The sequence below is a fragment of the Cinclus cinclus genome, chromosome 20, assembly GCF_963662255.1.
Source record: "Cinclus cinclus chromosome 20, bCinCin1.1, whole genome shotgun sequence".
In the NCBI taxonomy this organism is placed as follows: domain Eukaryota; kingdom Metazoa; phylum Chordata; class Aves; order Passeriformes; family Cinclidae; genus Cinclus; species Cinclus cinclus.
Genome location: NC_085065.1, coordinates 1,856,963 through 1,879,115, shown reverse-complemented (window position 1 = coordinate 1,879,115; position 22,153 = coordinate 1,856,963). Strand labels below are relative to the sequence as shown.

The 22,153-nt window shown below is 45.4% G+C and overlaps 1 protein-coding gene across 3 annotated transcripts in view; it reads right to left on the bottom strand.

The window, feature by feature from the left end:
• Positions 1-21,781, bottom strand: part of MYH10 (myosin heavy chain 10) — an 83,023-nt gene extending 61,242 nt beyond the window's left edge. For all 3 annotated transcript variants that reach the window (XM_062506460.1, XM_062506462.1, XM_062506463.1), the window contains exons 1-2: positions 21,437-21,781; positions 9,879-10,035 (exon numbers count right to left, since the gene is read on the bottom strand). In XM_062506460.1, coding sequence (XP_062362444.1) covers positions 9,879-10,035; positions 21,437-21,781 — 502 coding nt within the window. The remainder of the gene's footprint in view (positions 1-9,878; positions 10,036-21,436) is intronic.
• Positions 21,782-22,153: the final 372 nt, after the last annotated feature.

The window sequence follows — 22,153 nt, the reverse complement described above, 5'->3', positions numbered from 1 at the left end:
GAAGTTAAATAACAGCAGCTTTTACTAAAAAGAAAAAAAAGAAAAAAAAAAAAGAAAAAAAAAATGGGGCTCTATCCCTTCCTCCGGAACATTTGAGATAACTTACAGCAGCCACGCTCAGGTTTGCTGCCGGCTGGTACACGAAGTTAATAATGAGCAGGGATACATGGCACAGGTCACCCAAAGCCAGTCATGGCTCACCCTGTCACTTGTCACAGTGACCCACAGCCGGGGATTTTTTTGCATGTCTGCAGCACACGAGATGACCACGTTCATTATTCCCTCACCCAGCACAGCCCCAGCCCGGGAGGACTCAGCCAAGCTGTGAATTGAGTCTAGTTTAGAAATCACGAGTGAGGCATTTGCAACATTAGCTTGAAATTCCCCAAATTGCTGAGGAGAGAAGTGTGACGTGCTCAGCAGTGCCAGCCAGGCCTGAGTCAGCACAAGAGGACAAAACAAACAGGACTCTGTCCTGCCCACTGCCTGCAACCGGGGGTAGCTCCTCCACCAGGCCAGGGACAACTGCAGTTTTATTTCACTTGTGAACCCTAATTAAGCTGGAAGAACCTTAAATATGGTTTCATTTTCACTATCAGTCTTTCACTCCCTTTATTAACAATCATTAAGAGAAGCTTTAGTAGATTTAATTTAGAAATTACAACAGAGCTGCTATGTTTGTGAGCAGCAGCTCCTGTTTTCCCGTGACAAATTCCAACAGGGCTGGGCTGATTTACTCCGCCTTTCCAAACAGGGGGCTGCTGTGATTTAGGAGCTGAGCAGAGCACACAGGGCAGCCGCAGCTGCACAAAAGCAGGGGAAAGGGGCCGGGTTGTGCGGGTGCTCCTGCTGCCCACGGTGCCAGCCCGGGGCTGGGCACAGCTCCTGGGCCAGCTCCCTGCCCGGCCAAAGGCTGGGGCACACAGGAGGCTTCCAGCAGCTCAGATGAAGGGCAGTGACAGTCCAGAGGGAAAAACTCCTCCAACGCCCCGGGCCTTGCTCCCAGTGCCCGGGGAGCTACCACACACACACGGAGAGATCTCTGCCTCCCTGGTTTGTGCTCTCCAGGAGAGGCAAAGATCCACACAGGCCATCCCCACACTTCCATTTCAGTTCTTATTTGCATTCTGCTTAGCAGTAGCCTAAGATGAGTAGGAGCTGGCAAGCCACAGGCTGGACGAGGTTCTTTTGGACCTCAGAGCATTCAGCACAGCACTCGTTTCCATTCTCCATCAATCCTGCTTAAGTTGTTCTACTTCCCACGCAGAATAATTTTGTTTAGACAGACATTACACTGTCCACTAAGACAATGATCCAAGGAGGCCCTTCAGCTGTAAGATCTGCCATGTAAGCTCACTCATTTAACTTTTGCTCTTCTCCTTTCCAAACAAAGGATCAAGCACAAACCACTTAACAAAATAGGCTGGCAACTTTCTCCCAGTGACCTCTTTCCTGAGCTGTTTGGTGCCTGAGCTCCAGGAGTTTGGAGAGAGGGCAAGTGTGACAACAGTGACACAGCAGGGGCAGGGGTTGGTGTGTATAGCCACACACAGGGCACAGATCCTCAACACCACCCCACAAAGCAAGGGCAGCCATGTACTTTCATGGCAGCCACCCGTTTTCCTGCACTTCCTGATCCATGTATTCCTCACACAGCCTTTAAGCCCCCACTACATGCTGAGGCACAGACTATGACAGTTTAGCTCTGCTGTTAAATTGCTTCTTTATGCTGTTTTGAATATGTAATCTGCAATTTTAAAGTAATGACTCTGTTCCTGCATAGGAAGAGATGGGTGGAGGAGGCTCTCTATTCCCTCTGCCTGTGCAACTTCAAATTTAGACTTCTATAACATCTGACCTGAATTGTCATTTCCTTACTGAACAGTTTTGTTCATTCTAGTTGTTCTTTCAATGTCTCCTGTTCCATTTCCTCGTTACCCAAAGCAGGGCAGCCCAGGGCTGTACAAAGCACAGATTAAATCACAGAATGGTTTGGGTTGGAAGGAACTTTAGAGATCACCCACTCCCACCCCTGCCATGGCAGGGACACCTTCCACTGTCCCAGGCTGCTCCAAGCCCCAATGTCCAACCTGGCCTTGGGCAATGCCAGGGATCCAGGGCCCCACCACCCTCACAGAGAACAATTCCTTCCTAATCTCTAATTTAAACTTTTGCTTTTTCAGTTTAAATCCATTCTCCCATGTCCTGTCCCTACGTCCCTTGTCCCTCTCCAGCTCTCTTGGAGCCCCTTTAGGCACTGGAAGGGGCTCTGAGGTCTCCCCAGAGCCTTTTCTTCTCCAGGCTGAATAACTCCAGGTCTCAGAGCATCATCCTGGTGTCTCCTCTGGCCTGGCTCCAGCAGCTCCACATCCTTCCTGTGCTGGCCCCTGAGCTGGAGGCAGCTCTGCAGGCAGCTCTGCAGGCAGGGTCTCACCTATGTTTGTGCTTGGGATGTACTCTAAGTCAATATATTATAAAAATATTTTATTATTATAGGCTGATTATATGTATTATGAAAATAGAAAGAAAAGGTATCAAGTCTGTCATAAAAATGTTTCCTAGATGGATCCCTTTCCCACTGCTCACATTCTCTACCTGACAGCTGCATTTAGATGTTCACAGACCCTTCATCCCTTCAGCAGCACCAGCATTACCAAGGGAATTCATCTTTCCCAAGATGCTTATGCACAAAAAGCACAGACAGAGAAATGCAGGTTCCAGGGTTTGCAGCAGCAACTCCCAAACCATAAAAAGCACAAAACAATGGGCAAGATGGACCAATTTTTAACCAATTGTTTGTCCATATGAAGGCCTTCTCTCACACTGCTTAGAATCCCTCTTTAGTTAGGATTGTTATCAAATACCTTTAGAAAAGTTGATCATGAGTACAGTTGTCTCCAGATTTTGAGCAGGACCCTCACAGATGGCAACAGTAGCTCAAATCTGGCTGCTCTGCTGCCCAATGTTTTTGTGCAGCACAGTCCATCAGCTATTCCATCTCTGAGATTAAGGATTTGGTTCTTGCACATTTTCTATCTTCAGCATTTTCTATTTACTAACCCTTCAGAGAATGATTTGCTGCTATATTCCTCAAATTTTCAACAAGAACTTCTCTGAGCAACTTCATAGCAGACATACATGAAGAGGTAAACACCTATTGTTTCCTTCTTTATCTTCTGCATTTTCCTTCTCCACACCATCTGATGGCTTTACCACCACCTTAAAAAAGCCCTAGAACAGGATGAATTTGAATGCTCCAGGGTGATCAGAAAGACATGAGCTTTTATTCACCTTGTTTTCTGAAACAGATGCACAACACCTTGCTACTCTGAGTCCTTGAGGAAGGATCACAAAGTCTGCCAGCAATTCCTGAGCAGCCAAGTACCTGAGAGCATCGAGCCTGGCCAATGAAAGGAGGCTGGAGATACACCAAGATAAAAGTTGTGCTGCTGATGTGAGCCTGGGGTCAAAGAAAGGAGCAGGGCACCAGCAGCCCTCACCTCTCCCCACCTGCTAAGGGATAAACCCTGCTCTGCTGCTTGTTGCTTCCTTGCCAAAGGACAACAAAGAAATGTTAAGTCAAGAGGAAAGGGGAGGAAAAAGGAGCAAGTGCTGGCAGTGGCAGCCATGGCGTAGCTGCACCCTTCGTCCTGCAGCCCAGAGGAAAGCAGGCAGGGCTGACAAAACCCAGCTTTGTGCACAGCACACAGCGCCCAGCAGGGCTCTCACGCTGCTCTTGAGATTAGAGCACACTGAAGATTTTGTTACATCAAGGCATTACTGCTTGTGCCTGTCATCTCCAGGCTTGACCCAAGCAGGAGCAAATTATCCATTTCACAACTACCTAGAAATAAAAGGGAGTTTAATTTAAACTAAAGCTTCAGTGCAGGAGAAGGTGCTGACTGAGTAATCGTACAAAATGATTAATCTCATGAACCATTTCCCAAGTTGGATGCACTTAGTCTTGAATTCCTGTCTACAGGCACAGTCACAATTCAATTATAAGGTCAGCTTGCATAGCAAGTTTTAAAATTAGAGTAATTTCTGGTTGCTCAGAATATCAACCAAAAAAAAGCCATGGAAGTGGCTCATCTACTGCAGCATTTCACTTCTGAAGTGGGAAGAAAGCCAAGGCACCAAAGAAACTAAAAATTCCCTACGTAACAATTGTCACTTCTGTCTCATTTGTAAATACAACAAAGTTACTGAAATTACATAAAAAGAGATGTCAACTTCTAAGCAATTAAGCCTTAAGAGAAAGCTGTTCACTGTAAACATCATCATTCCTAATTATGTGCCCTACCTTGAGGCTGTACAATGAACAGGGATCCAGACACATTTTGACACAGAGAAGGACAAAGGTCAGTACAGAATTAAAACTTTTCCAACAGTAAAAAAAGTTTAAAATGCAGTTGCTAGAACTAAATTGTGTAAGCTCAACTGAGTAAGTAAGTACTTACTTTTCAGTAAGTACTTGCTACTGATGCTATTCACAGCTGGCCAAGCAAGGTGCAGTTAATTTCAGTCATGACAACTCCCAGCCCCTGAATCACACAGGTTTAATATCAAGAGACAGAACACAAAAGTGAGGGGAAGGAGATGAAATACTGCAAAACAAGTTCAGCTGACAGATGTATCATTTTACTTCAAATTCAAAAATACTGAGGCAGGAGACTGTTTTAGCATGATAGATTACAGTTTTTTTCTACTTTGTTTCTTGCTTTTCTTTCCCTGCACTCAGCCATGAAGACACTGCATGTGACAGACCTGGAGGTGTACAAGCAATCTGGATGTTAATGGCATTGTCACCTGAGTATTTATATTCCACACCTGCCTGAGTGGACCAAGTGAAACCCCAGAATTCTCAATGCAACAGTAAAGGGATCTATAAATCCTTCACATAACATTTACCAAGCAGCCAGTTCTGCTGGGATCATCATCCTGCACTTTGTAACTCATTAAAAGGCCTTGAGGACCCTCTTGGGAAGTCCAGATGTAATGAAAATACCAAGAACATTAATGGCACATTTATCAGGTTCCATCTGCTCCTCACAACAGAGAACACCAACCATCACTCCCAAGTTTTCCAGTCTCAGAGCAATTTTTCCCTCTTCCATTTGAAGATTTAATAGACCTTTAAAAGAAAAAGATTGTCTTATTTTAGTTTCAATTCTTTTCTTCCATATCTAGCGGTGGATATGCTCCCAAGGGAGGACTTAAATCAAGATTAACTACAAATATAGATCAATAAGGTGTTTTTAAGACAAAAGTATTGCACCTGTAGGCAGTTCTGGCTTCTCCAACACCAAGTGTTCCCGTCCCGTCTTACGCTGTTTCCGATAAACCTTCTCTGCAACAGGATTAAAGGCAGGCCTAAAATATCAGTGCTAATTTGGTGCTCATCAAGATGTCCTCAGGGAAACAGGATAAAAAGGAGAGACTAAGCATAATTATACAAGAGTAATATTAATAGGCAAGCTGGGCTTTAGCAACAAAAAGTCAACAAGTTTTCCTTAATATTTCCTCCTAAGCACTTGTGCGTCACTGAATAAAGAGGAACAATAAAACAAAGCTATACTTCCTCTAGAAATCCAGTGGGAAAACTGGAAGGGAAGAGGGAAAAGAGAAAGTCAGCTGTGGAAAAAGCACTAGAGAAAAATTTATGAGTGCTGCTTTTGCACAATCAAGTATCCTTTGCTGGTAAGATACTCAGACTTAGCAGCTCTAGAAAACTCCTTTTCATAAAGCAAATCCTGGTCTGTGGCAAATTTTTATGGCCCATAACTTTTAGCAGAACTGAAGAACACTAGTAAGCCTTGCAAATTGTATAACCAAACAGAATTAAGGTCAACATGGTCACGGGGATTAAGACAACAATTCCTTATGATCATGTCAGCTGTGCAGCAATGCTCTGTGGGGCCAGCACCAGCCCTACCCCACTACTGGGCTTTATTTCAGCCCATCACCCCTGGGATATAGGTACTCCTTGCTTTACCTTCTCCTCAGGGAAATGAAGGGAAAGTGCAGGAGAAATCCACTAAACCACCTGTGAAGTAACACCCTACTACCACAGCACTTTGAAAAATAATTACTGGGGGAAAGAGAGGGGAAATCCAGTCTGGAAAGCTGAATTGCAGGTTATTATCTTCTGCGGTCAGGTACTGGGTAATGAGTCTTTTCCTGAAGAGAAATCCTGACTGGCATAGCTAGAATGCAGCCAAATCTTGCTTGTCTCAAACTCAACTCAATCCTTCAACTCAATCTTTAATGCAACTGCTTCAGCCAAGGCAGGAGATCCAGCACTGCCTGAGTTTTGCTTTTCCCTGCACAGCTGGCCCCAAATCCCTGCTGCCTCCCAGCTGTCCCACCACCGACCTGCTCATGTGCAACACAGCCATGGAGCACAATTCTGCACCTCCCTCTCTTGTAGCCACTTCCAGAAGTCATTCTGTGTCCCGGGAAATCCATTCCCCTCAAAGTGGGTGCTCAGAGCTTTTCTGTGTGTCAGAACTCTTCCCCCAGCCGCTGCCCTCTGTGTTTGGCAAGCATTGACCCACATTCCCAGCCCATTCTTCCCTCCCCAGAGGGCACAGGGAAGGCTGACCTGGGCAGCCAGAGGAGCAGGAGGTTCCCCCAAAAAGTAAATTCTTTAGGGGGCCAAGAACAGAGCAGGGTTTGGTGGCTAGCAGTCAGCAATGCTTCCACACAGACTTTTCCCACCACAGAGCACATGGAGAACTGCAGCAATACGTTTGCATCCCCAGTTTAGGAAAATTCAGAGTGTTCCAGCAATGTTTAAGACAAGAAATAACTATGGAGTTGCACATGCACCAGTTCTGCTGACCAGAAATTCATTTGCTTTCATAATGTCAATAAAAATCTCCATTTTCTTACTTAAGCACAAATATTAAACATACAAAACCTCAGCAAAGCAGAAACTGGAAGCTGAGCTGTGACTATCCATGCTCTGAATTACAGGCACAAAACCACCAAGAAACTGAGTAACACTTTACTCACTATGCCCTATTCTCAGCACAGGAAAAACTGTGGTTTAAGAAATCAGGTTGCTCAGAGTCACAGCTCAGGTCCAGCTATCCTGTTAATCACAGTAAACAGCTCACAAACACCTGGAAATGAGTAGCTTGTGATTAGCTGCAAGGAAAATAAACATGATTATGCTGCACAAAATACCACTGAACAGGCCAGGAAAATCCAGCCAACCACCTTCATTAATCTAAATTAGTGGCCAGGATATTTCTATTAGGGGAAGGTCATATTCTCCAAAGGAATTGCATCCCTATGGTTTCAATTTCAGGTTTGAATCCTAATAATTAAACTTCAGACGTCAAATGCTGGAAACACAGCAGTCATTCATATCAAAAGAAACCTATGGATATGCTGTAACAGCAGAAGCATGACTTGCAATAATACTGGAAAAACTCCTCTCCCCAGCCCTCTCTTTGCCATCCCAGCTCTATCTCCCACAGCAGCTATGTGCACAGACACAGACAGGAACTGCAGAACAACACTTTCATAAGTATGTGTCAGTAACTTATCAGCAAAAGCATCCTGGCCAAGGATTCTGCTGTAAATAAATGCATGCAGATCTCTGATGATTAATCTGAAGTGTTTTGATTAACCCAGCTAGTTCTTGGTTAGAGACATATTTCTACCAGCCAAAACTTTCTGACACATATTTTCTGTTTCACTAAAGACTGAATGCCAGCTAAAACACAAGGCGGAGTTAGAAGATTAAAGACATTTTGCACATTGTGTTAAATACCTGATAGGGAAAACCTATCCTCACCAAATCCTGGGCACACTCAGTAGCTGACCTTGTGTTGCCACTGATAACCAGAAAACAAACAGAATAATGTAATAATCTGCTACTATTAAGACAAATATTATTTGGTGCTCTAATGACTACAAAACCTTGGTTGTTGTAATTTGTTGTAATTGCAAGTTTTATTTCTGTGGAGACAAAGTCAGTTCCCTGAAGTGTGTCTGTGCATCAGGGTCTGTGCCAGAGCTGCCCACTGCACCTGACACAAACACTCACCTCTCACCCTCACCAGCACTAATGCCTGTCCTGGAGTTTTTATTTATCCCTGCAATGGAGTTGTGCAGACAACTCATCACTGGGAGGTTCACTAACTCCTGCAAATACTTCCTAAAATAAACAGGGAGTGGCTCCATACAGGTGAAGAGAACACAGAAACACAGATTTAGTTACCCTTAAACAAGTTATTACCTAAATAATGGATTACATTGCACGGGTTTCATGTATTCTTATTCTAAGCTATGCCTTCATTTGTTCAAACAAGAACTCAGACTACCAAAATCAAAAAGAAAGCAAGTACAGAGAGATTTGATACGAAATATAAACCTCCATGCACCAGAAGGAAAGAAAAGAGGACTGGAACCAAACATACCACCAAGTACATTTGTACACCACCAAGTGCATTTTTTTTACTCCATCTTCCAAAAATAGTAACATTTGTCCATGTAGCAAGATCTCCAGAGATACAAATCAGTACCAGCAGTCTATGTGAGCAAATATATGGAGCACCCAGAGTGTGGTAACTGTTGACATTGACTTACTTTATTAGAGGACTTTTGTCTCAAGAACATTTCTGTGTATTCTTGAGACCATTTCAAGAGGTGCTTTCAGATTGGGAAGCACTTAATCACAATCCACTTGAGACTGCTACAATAAACTCCTTAAAATAAATCTTAAGGTTTGGTCTGTTATTATTCCACATTGACTTATTAGGGGACCTGGGCTGTTAGAAGCTGTTGTTCTGGTCAAGAAGTCAAGAGTTTCTTTCACAAAAACACATGAAATCAGAGCCCCAAATTTCCACTGGGAAGCAGAACTCCTCTTGGTGGCCCCAATTTGCTGCCTGTCCCTGCATCACCCCACTCTGCTGGCACAGTTCTCCTGAGGTGAAAGGACACTCAGCAACCTGTAGTTGATTATTAAGCAGCCCTAAAGACAAAGTCACAATTCAAGGAAAAGACTTGTGTGATGTATTTAAAGATATCAGATGTCTAAAAAAGAAGTTAACATTTAAATGGTTGGTTAACCTGGTAGCAGAAAGAGCTTTCCCTCAGTTTGTGTGAAGTAGATCAGACAGCTTTCCCTTCCCTTCCAGTCCATCCTCAGCTACAGCACGACAGCAAGGCATGCACACCTGGCTCTTGGTTTGTGTATCAGACACACCTGTCTGGACACAACATGCTGCTGTCCCCACAGCCCCCTAAATATGAACCAATATTGGATAAAATGAGCTGTGCTTCCCAAATACTGTGTCAGAAATGCAACTGTGCAAATTCAACAGCATGTGCTCATTTCAACAGATTTGTAGCACATCATTCAGTCCTCGTGTTTGTCCAGCACAGCCTTAAAGCCAAAATCAAACCATGAGCCCTCCAGAAACAGACTCTGTTCTACCACAGACATACACCAGTTAGGAGAAAAAAAAAAAAAAGGAAATTCCTCCAGGTTAAGTATTTCCCTGACCTCTTTTTCAACTCAAACACACCATTGTTCCATTGTCATCTCAGATTGGCAGCTGCCAAAATGCCAACATCTTTATAACACTGCCTTTTCAATCTCACTCTTCTACTCTTCCTTCATCCAGAGCCAGTGCACAGCACCTTTTGACATGAAGCTTAGGGCCTTTTTTTTATTATTTTTCGGTAGGAACAAAAAAAATTTCTGACAGAACTTCCAAAGCACCAATGGCCCGGCACAACTGTGCTGGTGTCACTTTGCTGCTGTGCCTCAAACACATTTCTTTCCCCTCTCTTTAAAATTCTGATTGCACACTGAGCAGTGGCCAGGTAGCTGTGAAATCCCAGTGTCTGCTCCTTACCTTGCAGCATGCACCTGTAGGCAGACTCAGATATGGCGTAAATGTGCGGTGGCATCTCGTGGCGCTTCTTCCCTCTGTACATCTCAATAATGTTCTCCGAATAAATTGGGAGGTTCTTGTAAGGATTTATGACTACACAGAACAGCCCTGAATAGGTCTGGAAAAAGAAAAAATAACAAACATTTCTGTTAGTAAACAGTATTGAAATAAAGTCGTAAAGAACAGAAAGCCTTTTCACAGGTTCTATAATATCTTAAAACAAAGTTGAGGTGCTTTTTGTAGAGCAACTCAAAGTACATGCTATATTCAAATTATTGGTTTCTAGTTCTCTTAAAAGGCTCTTTAATTACCTGCATAAAAAGTAATTTAAAGATAATAAGCATAGGTAAATTTGAAGAGGAGTATCTGATCTCTTTCCCACAGACATTTAAATCTCTCTTCCGTTTGCCAAGTTCCAGCTTTATGGACACCTTTTGATGTTCAACTCCTTCAGTAAAATGTACATTCCAAATTATTTTCATTTTGAAGGAATGATAATATCCATTGCTCTGGTAAATAATCTAGCTGAGGGTAGTGCCTATTTCAAATCACCATTATTTCTGCTATCTGTTATTGTCCAATAACTGTCCATCTGTCTGTCTTTTTAATCCCAGAGAGGGGTCATTCCCTCCCCTGGCCCAGCCCAGCTGAGGGACAGCCTGGCACCTGGCCCTGCAGATGTTTCACACTCTCCTTTCAGAGCTGACACTCCACTACCAGAATACCAAGGAACCAGCTCCAACTGTACATTGCTGATTCCACTGAGACTTTTCTGTTTAGCCAAAATGCCTCAAGTGTCACAGGGCTGAGCCCACCCTGAAGCAATGCCCACCGGGCTGCATTTCCCTGTGATCCAAGTACCACAGGCTCCTCCTGAGCTCCATCCCTGCTCCCCAGCACCTACTGCCAAGGGACTTATGTCAGGAACAGCCCTGGCAGAAGGAGCACAGGCAGCCACGGACACTTGGTTATGAGGGAGGGACAGATGAGGCTGGCCTGGCTCAGGATCAGAGGCTGAGCTCAGACAGACACTGCTCCCTGCACACAGCCCAGCTCTCTCGGGGTGTTCCCTATCCAAGGAATCTGGTTGGCTCCAGCCCTTTCAGCAGCAACCACAACTGACTGCTTCTAAGAAAGCAGAATCTCTCCATTCACTGCTATCTCCTCACATGCTTGGACAGTGTGTTCCTTTTGGTCACTACTGAAATTCCCATCTTTACCAGCTCAAGAAGTGAGCAAGAGAGACCAGGTTTGGCAGAAATAGGAAGTATCATTGTGAGTGTCAGGAAAACCATGTTTCTTACCTTTGCAGGTTGAAAAAAAGAATGGGGAGAATAAGCAGAAAGCATTAACAGCTGTTGCGAGCCCAGAATACTCAGCAGATCACTCAGGATATCACATTTGTTCATTTTTAAAAGTATTTCTGCTACACTGGTATGAACACAGTAGCTGATAGAAAAAAAACAAAAGGCAGATCGGGACTAAGTATAAAAGATTTAATTTGGAGGAAAAGACGCCCCCCTTTCTTTCTACACTTCCACCAGCTTTTGGAAAGACAGGCAGAAGGTATCCTCTGAACTGAGTCCAGGAACACCATCAGCAAAGAAAAAGAACTTGGTTTTAAGCCAGATATCCTGACATAAGGACATCTTATGTCCTCGCAGGAAAATGCTCGCTCTGCTTTGGTCAGATGTGCTGGTCGATAACTGCAGGGCCTTACCACCTAAACAAGGTATTTATTTCTCAAGAGAAAGGAAACAGATCTTATCAGGGCAACTGCCCCAAGCATGAAGAGCAACTTATCAGTCATTAACTCAACATAACATGGGGCTGTTGGCAGTTCCTCCCCAGCCTCCTTTCCTACCACTGTCCCTCTTGCCAGCATCAGCGCTCTGGCCCTCACTGACTGACCTGGACACTCCCGCAGACAAATGCAAACAGAACTCGCTGGGAACAGCAGCAGTTCCCTGCCCAAACTCATTCATGGCCACTGGTGACACCGGAAGGGAGGGAAGGCTGTTTTAACAGCTTGGTACAACCATCCAAGGAGCCATAACATTAAGTGCTCAACAGGGGCACCCCTTCCCTGCGCTCAGCCGAGGTCACCCACCTCCATCTGTCACCACCACCAGTGACACGGAGGCTCTGAGAACTGCCACAAGCCTGCCTTCAAACGAAGCTACAGACGAGGGTAACCAGAAGAAAGAGCACGTTTGCCAAGCCCAGCACAGAACCACAGCTCAGAACCACGGAGCAGCACCTCCCCCGCGCTCCTACAGCAGCCACGGATCGGGACAGAGCTGGTTACTGCTGACTGCAGGGGAGAGCTGGGCCTGCCACAGGAATTCCAGAGGCACAGTCCACCCCAGAGCTGGCCCAGCACAGCTCTGAGCAGTGCCATGACACAAAAGGTGCTGAGGCCAGCAGGGCTCTGCCCTCTGCGAGGGCTCTGACGCTCACCCAGCAGCGCTCTGAGCCTTGCTCTGCTTTTTCCCCACTCGGCTTCAGAGATTTGCAATTTCCCTCGTGGGCTGCTGTTCCTCACCTGAGCAAGGACAGAACTCCCAAAGCAGAGGCTGGTGAAGCTGTAAGGGAATTACTGCAAAACCCACCTATGCTGGTGACCCTCTTTCAGCAGCAACACCTCGATCTCTCTGCAAGTTCATCCAGAACTTGGACTTTCTTTTTGCATTTATGTTCCCAAAGGAAGGCTGTTGGTTTTTGCCCAGAATCACTGCCCTTCCCCAGACATAAATAAATTGATCTGGTAAATAATTTTTAAAAATCTTAAGTGCTGGGATAAAACAGCTCTTTGAAGATTATCCTTCCCTCCTCCCCCAGTTGCTTTGGCATCTTTAGCTGATTTCCCCAGCACAGACATGGAGTAAATGTTACTATTTTAGCTACATAAAGAATTAATAACCTAGAAAAACAAGCTTAACAATCCTTCAGACCTCTACTGATAATACCTAACCTGAAGCCTTTCCAGGCTATCTCCTGAAGCAGTGGTTGGATGAACCCGTGAACCTGGAAGGACCAGACTAAGCAAAGCCCAACACAACCAATCCAGAGAATGCCAACAAATATCCTGGGCAACTGAAAAGGATTAATTGAAGAAGCTCTATATTGAATGAGGCCAAATTAGAAGCTATGAAGCACAAAAATTCAACATTTTGCCAGTGTTGGGGTTCACTTATTTGAAACTAAATTTAAAGGAGAGGCTTTTATCACAAACCATTCCCTCTGTATCATGACAGCTCTTTGCATGCAGCACCTTGAACTCCAGCACCTTGATTTTCCTGAGTGCTACCCAGGTCACTCTCCTGCTGCTTCCCTGCAGTATTTCAAAATGAGACCTCTTCCAAATCAGCACCACCCTGCACAGCCTTAATTTATTCATAGAAGGATGGAACTGAATTTTCCCAATTTCCTGTCATCTATTGCAGAAAGCAATAGATGAACATATTGGTGGGCTGTCTTCATGACTTGGCAGGCAGAGAAACACAGAAAGGATGCTTTTAATGAGCCAAATTTAATTGGGAGGGAGGCAAATGGTACCAAAAATTTCTCACAGCTGTTTTATAACTGCAAGTCTCACAGCGCATCACTGTGCCTAAGAAAGCAGGAAAGGGCTTTGTGCACGGAAACCAAACACATGAAAAGTAGAGATTGTTTAAAACCCCTCAAAAAAGCTTCTTGGTGAGCAGCCACAGGAGGAACTATCAGGAATATATATACATCTGCTTAAACAAATGGACACCCCATTTAATGAGCTCTTTCCTGCAGTACATGGACTCTGATGGAATTGCCAGGTGGGAATGAGAGCAGGGATCAGCACTGTGAGCTCCAGTAACAGCCCAGTCTGCATGGAGAACCAGCCTTCATTCATTTTTCAGCTGACAGAGGTGGATGTGCACACCAAGAATTGAAAGGCAAGCAAAGATGCTGATTCACCTTGAGCTGATGGATCAGCTGCTTGAACACATTCCTGCTTTAGCCAGGAACAGACAGCATCAACCCACAGCCATAGGACACCCTGGAATGCACTCTCCAGGCAGGGCTCCAGGCACAAACAGTAAAGGAGAGCTCTGACAGAGAGGTTGGTTATACAAGCTCCCCTTCAGGACACTAAAAGTGCAGTCTGAAGGTTTCCAGATGCTTGCAGCCTGTAGCCAGTAGTTCATCATGTGGGTTCTGGTAAGCTGTCCCAACCTGCAGAGTTCAGGATCCTGGCACTGGCCTGTTTCAAACTCCATTCCATCCTTACATCCTGGAAGGGAGGTGGGTGTGAGGGAACAATTGGTAAACAGGGTGAGTTATTCCCAGGGGAAAACACTTGGGAGTTCAGACTCCTCATCTGGAGTGTGGCTTTCATGGCCTGTGTTCCCTTAAAACCACACCATCCTGTCCCTGTACACAGCACATGGAGGAGTTCAGGGCAGAAAGCCTGGTGCTATCCCTTGGATTAGCAGTTCCTGAAGCCAGGAACAAGGTGTTGTGGCTGTTGGGTTGGTCTCTTCTGCTACGCCTGCTAAGGCCTCTTTATAAAGCACCACTTGAGAGCACATTAGCAAGCTGCAGGTAGTTTGGGCATTTGTAACAATCAGTTTGCATCACCCCAGAGCAGGGATTCAATTCAACAGGTTGGTTTATCTCCAATTCTTCAAATATAATAAGTGACAGATGCACTCTATTACTACATAAATAATTAAGCTGAAGCAACCATCTAGACAGTTCTCATTATTACCTGAAACAGAAACCAGCCATTCCCAGCCCAGCAAGCAATACATGTTTTAAGCAGTATCCCACAACTAATGGAGTGGAGCACACTCTCCAATTGATAAATTGCCTCAACAGAGCATTTGCTTTGCCTGGTTTCACTTCCTGAGGTTACAGACTCACCTTTCACACTCCAAGCCCTTCTGAGCTCCCTGAGCTAGACATGGTTTTCCTCAGAGAGCACCTTCTGTCCCTAAAATTATCCAATTAAGCCTTAAAGAAGGGCAGGCAGTTCTTCAGCCTCAGAGGGGAATGAAGGTGAGGCTGTGCCCTGGGAATTGGAATCAAACACTGGAACTGAAGGGTGTTCAACAAGGGTAAGGAACAGCCTGGGAAGCTGAGGTCAGAGAGGCTGGGGGATGACAGCCACAGATTTACTTAGGGCAGCTCAGGAAGAGAAGGAGGAAGGGGAGGAGCACAACACTTACACCAGCTAGGAATGGAAAAGCTCAGCACACACGACAGATGACTTGTCTGTGAATGTTCTCCACAGTTGGGGCTGAGCACAGGCTCAGCAATGCTGGATTCCCACATTCCCAGCCTACAGGTGAAGTGGTTAGAGAGAAACCCCCCTTATCCCAGCAGTGCCCTGCCCTGCCTGCTCCTCCTCTCACACAGACACACTCAGGGTCACAGCCTGGGCTCACAAGTGCCTCAGCCACAGCTCAGAGCTAAACACGAGCTGAGCTTGCACCAGGCCCAGAGGAGTGCCAATATCCTTCCACGAGGCTCCTGGAGAGCTGCATGTCAGAGCCTGGCTTTACAGACAGCTTTACAGCACTTCTGACACAGGCACGGGGCTGGCCTGCAGCACAAGGCACTCACCTGAGCACTTGGACAGGAGTGAGCAATGCAAATTGCTGCTCCTTTTTCCACTCTTAATCCACCCTTTTTAATAGAAAAATAGAAACACGGAGTTTGACAAGAACAAACATTTTTTCATACCTCTGCTTGCCTGATTCATGTTCTTAAAGTCCCCCAGACACTCCTAACCCTGCAGAGTTCCCTCAAATTGGTAATATTTATGAACCTTCCAAAAATCAGAGTCAATATTAAAAAAGGTCTAGTGTCAAAGCAGTTCCACCAATGCGAACCCCAGCATTTCTTCTGCCACATGCTAGATTTTAGATCCAGTGACTGGTTTGTGGTAGAAAAAAGAATTAAGTAACAAACTCCATTTCTTGCAGGTTTCTTTTAATACCAATCTTTCACACTCAGTAACATGAAACATTCCCAACTGGACCAGCAGGAGAATTAGAACACAGGTGCTTATGTAATACCACAGATTGTTCTAGGTTACACTCAGGCCTCACAGGAGGCAGCAGCTTAACAGAAGGAACAGCTTAAAGAAGCTCCTCCAGTGCAGGGCTGGAAGAGCTGCCACCCACAGCAGGCTCTGGAACTGGGGACTACAGCATAGCTCTCATTCCTTCCCTCTTCTAATCCAATAAAATGGAAAGTGCATTCAAAAATGAAATAACAGGGCTGCAGACCCATTACAGAGGTAACACTTGCAATTATCAACAAACACCTGCTGCAGTATCTTACTTGCACAATAGTGAGCACATTTTCTACTTCACTGGAGGAAAGAAAACCCTGCAGCCCTGTGCCAGGAGAGCAGAACCAGCAGGAGGCTTCCAAGAACTCTAAGCCTCACATAAACAGCTTCCAACGCTTTTTCAAAAGTCTTTGCTTAAAAAAAAACACGGGGGAGTGGGCAGGAAAGATAATGCACAGTGCCCTGGAGTTTGGGGGATTCTGAAGCTGTATCTGAACCTTTCCTCAAGGAACAGCAAAACAAATGAGCTCTAACCTGACTTTTCCCCACAACACACACACCATGGGTACCCAGCCCCACCTGTCATTTCCTACCTGAACCCCCAAACATGGCCCAGGGGCTCCCCAACATCCCCCAGCAGTCACGAGGCCATCTGGACACTGGCATGGAGTCAAGCATTTGAGAAATTCTGTTCATTTTAATCCTTCTGACTGAATGAGGACAGAAGCAGTTAAGGAATAGCTGCAATGATTTATGGGGTTACCAGAAAGCCACACCTGTGGGCAAGAGCCTTCCTCCAGGAAAGCTGGGCCTACAACAGAGGTGGCAACAGCAACATTTCTTAAAGGAAGTGACTATAAAGCCCACTGAATTTGGAATACCTTGGTTTTCAATTAAACCCTATGTTTGAGTGAGCAATTCCTTCATCCCATCCTACTGCAGTGGGTACAGGAGTGGGAACTTCTGACTGACTGCACAACAGACTTCTGGTTCTGCCAGAGCATCTCAGAAAAGGCACTCAGACTCAAAAGTTTACAGACCCAGTGAGTGGGAAAGGTGCCATTTATCCCAGAACTGTTCAGATGTTCACCTGCACTCACCAGTCAGACCAGTAAAACACAGACATCTGCAGCTCAGGTGTTGGATTCCCTGGAAAATCAGAACCTTGTGGCAAACATGTACAGTCATGAGAGACCCACTGGGTTTGACAGAACACTTCTGTCCACAAGAGGTACATAAGGTGATGTTTCTAAATTTAAAATACGCTTTAAAAGTGGGATTGAAGAGTCTTTCTTGCCATCAAAGGAGCTTTAAATTGCTGGCTAAAGTGTCACCTAGCCCTGACTCAGAAGCATTAACAGTTAGTAGTTTATTCATTCCAATTCCACCCAGGGTTTGCAATATCAAGAACAAGCTGCTTTCCATGGAAGTAGGAGGCATTTACATTCCTGATCCATGAAACGACCTGCATTTTCATCAAGAGAAGTGCTGTTTCATACTTTTTTTAACAGTCTGGCTGGATGGGGCCACTGAGCCACCTGCTCTGGTGGAAGGTGTCCCTTCCATAGCAGGGGCTGGAACATTACCTTTAAGATCTCTTCCAACCCAATCCACTCTGCTGCTTTATGACTTCGAAATACTAAAAAACTTACAACCAGAATGCTGCTTAACAAAGCATTGAAACATTCTTTAGAGTGATTAGGAAGCACTTTGCTTTTTGCAGCTCTGAAAGTGGCACAGTTTGTGTTAAAATTTGTATTGAGTTCAAAAGGAAAAAAGTCATCTTGCTCTTAAAGTGATAAAAAAGGACTAACATGACAAGTCTGGAAGGTGGTTCATGAAAAACCTCAAACCCCATGAAGAGAAAATTACTGGAGCAATAATCTTGTCTATCACAGCTTGTGACAAAGAATGAAGTATGGACTTGAAAAAGCAGCATGCAGGGCTGAGGCACCCTCACCATCCACTCTTCCCAGTGCATTTCATTTCTCTACCTCATTGTCTGACTCAAAGACTTCTTCCCCCCATGAAATCATATTTTGCAGACACAACTTGAGCACAAACCAAACTCTAGGGCTGCTATCTAGAACCCTCCACAGTGGCATTTTACATTAAGGTCTTTAAGAATAAAGATGTTTCCTCACCCAGGGTACGTGCTTCAGTGACCCAAAACCTCTGACAGAATCTTTCTTAAACCAACACCCCCCGAAAGTCACCTGGAACTCAGTTCACGGCCTAAGGATATTCAAGAACCACCACAAAACCAGTCTGAGCAAAATGATGTTTATTCCAAATCTTCAAAGGACATCCTAAGCCTGTGGGTATTCCTCCTGGGTGCCCTCCCAGTGAACCACCTCCAGCTCCTGATCTGCAGCTGAAGGATGTCACTAATGCAGCCAGAAGCCAGGATTAAAACTGGCCACTCCAAGGCAGGGCAGCCACAACAGCTCCGTTTTGAAGCTGGAGAATGAACGTTCACAAGCATTTACAGGAACCAAAACCCACTCCAGCAGGATATGAAGGATCAATTTAGAGCATTAGTGACTCAAATGATATGTAAGAAACATTAATACCCCTAGAAAAAGCACAGGATTTGGGGAAGTTCAGCTATGAAACACAGGGGAGAGCGAAAATTCCAAGCAAAGGCAGAAGCAATGGAAAGACAACTAAACTACCTGCTGTAGGTGGCTGCACCTTCACAGAACCAGCACTTACACTCCAAATAAACCTTGTGGCAACCAATGGAATAGACGACATTAAGAGTGGAGCAAGAAATTAAAGTTACTTCATCTCCAAAGCAAAACTGGGATCACCATGATTTCCACTCCAACCACCCTTCCCAGCAGGTCTTGTACAAGTCCTGCTCCTTTTCATGTGCTGTGCTGCCATGACCAGACCCCAGAAAGACAGGACCAAGTTCTGACATCATGCCTTTACAAGCCCCTCATGTTCCATGTTCTCCACTTGTATTCACTCCCACAGCTCAACAGTGATGCTCAGAGCCTGAGATCATGGCACTTGGCAGGCATTAGAGATGGTGCAAGTTCCAGAACCTGCTGGCCATCCCTACTTGGCTGTTACATGAAACTCTTGGAAGTGAGCATCACTGCCCAGGTCACTCTGGGCTTTAGTCAGCCTCCCTGTTCCTGCAGCAGCGTCATCTGGAGATCACAGACAGGAGACTGGACCCACCAGCCAAATCCCTCCGCTCATTTGTTTCCTTTCTAGGGATTGAAAGCAAGCACATGTCTACTCCAGTTGACATTCTTGCATCTTCCACTTCCTAGAAAGGCAACACTCCATGCTGCCTGTTGGCAAATTTCAGGACACCAAATTCCTGCACCTCAACTGCTTGAGACCAACACCAAAATATGCAATTTTCATCTGGTTATTATGGGAGTTCTATTCAGAAATCAAAACAGACCCTTAACCAGCTCCTGTCAGCATGGCCAAGCCACCAGAACTCACTTCAGCTCAGTTCACTTTGGCTCTTTTCCTTACACCAGGCAAATTTCCTTAAACAGGAATTGTGGGCAATGACTCTAGGCTGGGCCAGCAGCAACAGCAGAGCCACATTCATGAAGCTCAGGAATGCCCAACAGAGACCTCAACACTAAAACCCCAACAGCTGGAGTTGTTGCAGTGTCTCTCTGGCCTGTGAATCTCTGCAGCATTCAGTCCTCACCACTGCTCTTCTCCACACCTTCACCAAATAAGCCAGGTTTAATTTCAGCCCAGAAGCCAATTCTTACAGCTGCACTGAACAACTGCCCTTGGGAAGAGCAGCATCCTCCAGCAATGTCCCTGTAACTCAGGCCTCTAGTAAAGCCCAACAAATCCTGAAGTTTAACTCCGACCAAGTTCTCCCAGCTGGGGGCAGGGAGGTCTGTCACAAAATCCACATGCACTCATCCCCCTTGTGTGGCAGCAGCAACACACAGCCAAGGAACATGTTCCAGTCAGCATCAACAGAGAAGGAACAAATCCTTTTGGGAAGGGAACAAAGGTCAGACCTGTAGGATCTCACAAACTCCACATGCATGAGCAGCCAGTCTCTCACAAAGGGAGGTTTGTCAGTCACCCAGAGTGACACAGTCCTGTCCTGGAGCCTCTGTGCACCGAGTGCCAGGCTCTGACACCACCCCCAGAAACACCTGTGGCTGTGTTTGCTGCCTGCAGTCCCTGCACTACAGCATGCTGTGACATTTAAGGCCTGCAGGTTTTTAACCTTCATAATGAAATAGGGCTATAATAGTGGTAATGACTTTCCTAACAACCATAATTAGGATTGATACATAGAAAACTTTTGACCTATCAACCTGTTTACTTTTAGTTTTCAATCCAGTTCCCATTAATTATCCAATTAGTTTCCTTATGCAGGAATCATTCCAGAAGTATTTTTCACTCAGCTCTGCTGTGAGCACCTTGGTGTAAGGCCTTGGAAAAGGAAGCTGACAAAGACACACAAATTCAAAAAACCGCTTTGTAATTGTATATAATTTTAATAAGTCCAAATATTATCAAGGGTCAAGCTAAAAATGTACCCCTAATCCCCAGATGAAGGGGGAAATGAGCCAACTATTAGGACTAAATAAAATGGATTTCAGCTTTAAGTGTTTATAAAGTGAACCAAGCATTTAAGCAGATGTTCCAGTGTCTTTTGAGACAGAAAGTCTTCTTGTAGCTGTTTCTAACTCCCCAATCCAGCAAGTCACCCTGCAATCAGCCTGCCAAGAGAGCAGGAGCTGCTCCCAACTGCAGGCACAGACCTGGGACAGAGCCCAAGGGAAGAGCAGGGTCAGACACAGCACCAAGGGCACTGTGATTCCCAGCTCCAGAGCAAGATGGTGATAAGCCAGATGTTCAATTAGTGCTTCAAAACCACTGGAAAGAAAAAAGCTTTATCTTATTGGTTTATTTTAAGCACTTGAACACACCTCTTCCAGGCCACTAGGCTGATATTCAGCACCAAAAAGACATTTTGCACACCCAGTACTCTCAAACTTTACCTTTTAAATACCAGCAGAGCCTCATATTGCCATTTTTAGCATGCAGCAAGCTAAAACAAGAGAAGTGCTCATTCACATGAGCAGTTAAACACAGCAATCCAGCAAAGTGAGGGTTTCTCACCTCCCTCAGCTCAAGGAAGCCACTTGCCACTGCTCACTGGATCAGTTCAGCAGGAGGCAAGTGGTCCAAGGAGCAGCACCAGCAAAGCCCCCCAGGCTGCCATTTCATATTCCATGGCTGAAAGATGCTCACTGAATTGTACTGTTTGTTTTATGACAGAGTTCTTGACCCATACACAGCACGGAAAGACTTTGGACTAATGTAAATGCTGGGGATACAAAGTATTTAGGCTGCCAAAATCAAAGGCAAGACCTACTCTAACAACAGGGGTGGGAATCAGGTAAGGTCAGGTGAATTAGCACCCAGAATGGGTCCCATAATTAGTACTTACATAGATGAGCCCAGAATAATAGCGATCCTTTAAATTATGCAATACAGAGGCTTCATTTAAACAGGTTAATTCTGCCATGTCTTCCACTTTAGAGAACTTGGGAGGATTCATCTTCTGAACATCATCTTTATTGACCAGTGCTTTCTTCCCATTCTCTGCCAGTTCAACCAACACCTCATCCCCTTTCTCCTCCTTGATGCTGGCTGCCTCGAAGCCATGGCGCTCCGAGGGGATCCACACCAGCTTTTTAGCAGTCCAGTCAGCCTGGGTGGCAGGGTTGTAGATGACAGCCCTGTCCACGAAGAGGTAGCGCTCCGGATCCTCCTGCCCCGACCTCTGCGCCATCCCAGGAAGAGAAGGTGTCCACTCCCAGTCACCTGCCAGCAGAGGGAAAAGCAAGGAGCACATTACACACCAACCTCACCCTGATCTGTGCCATAACTGCAGCTGTGGCACAGCAATTAAATGATCCATCAGCCGTATCTTCTCTGGGAGATGCAGCATCAGGCACTGCTCCCAGCCCAGAGAAGCTGCTGCACAACTGAGCCCCTGCTCACACACCTCTGCCAGTGACCTGCCAAGTGTCACCCAAAGCCAGTGCAGGACAGCCAGCAGGCACTGGTTCCAGCTGTGCAGCAGCAAGGGAGAGACATCACAGCAAGAGCTGCAGGCAGGAAAAACATGCACCTGTTTGCTGGGCTTAGATAAGGAACAAGA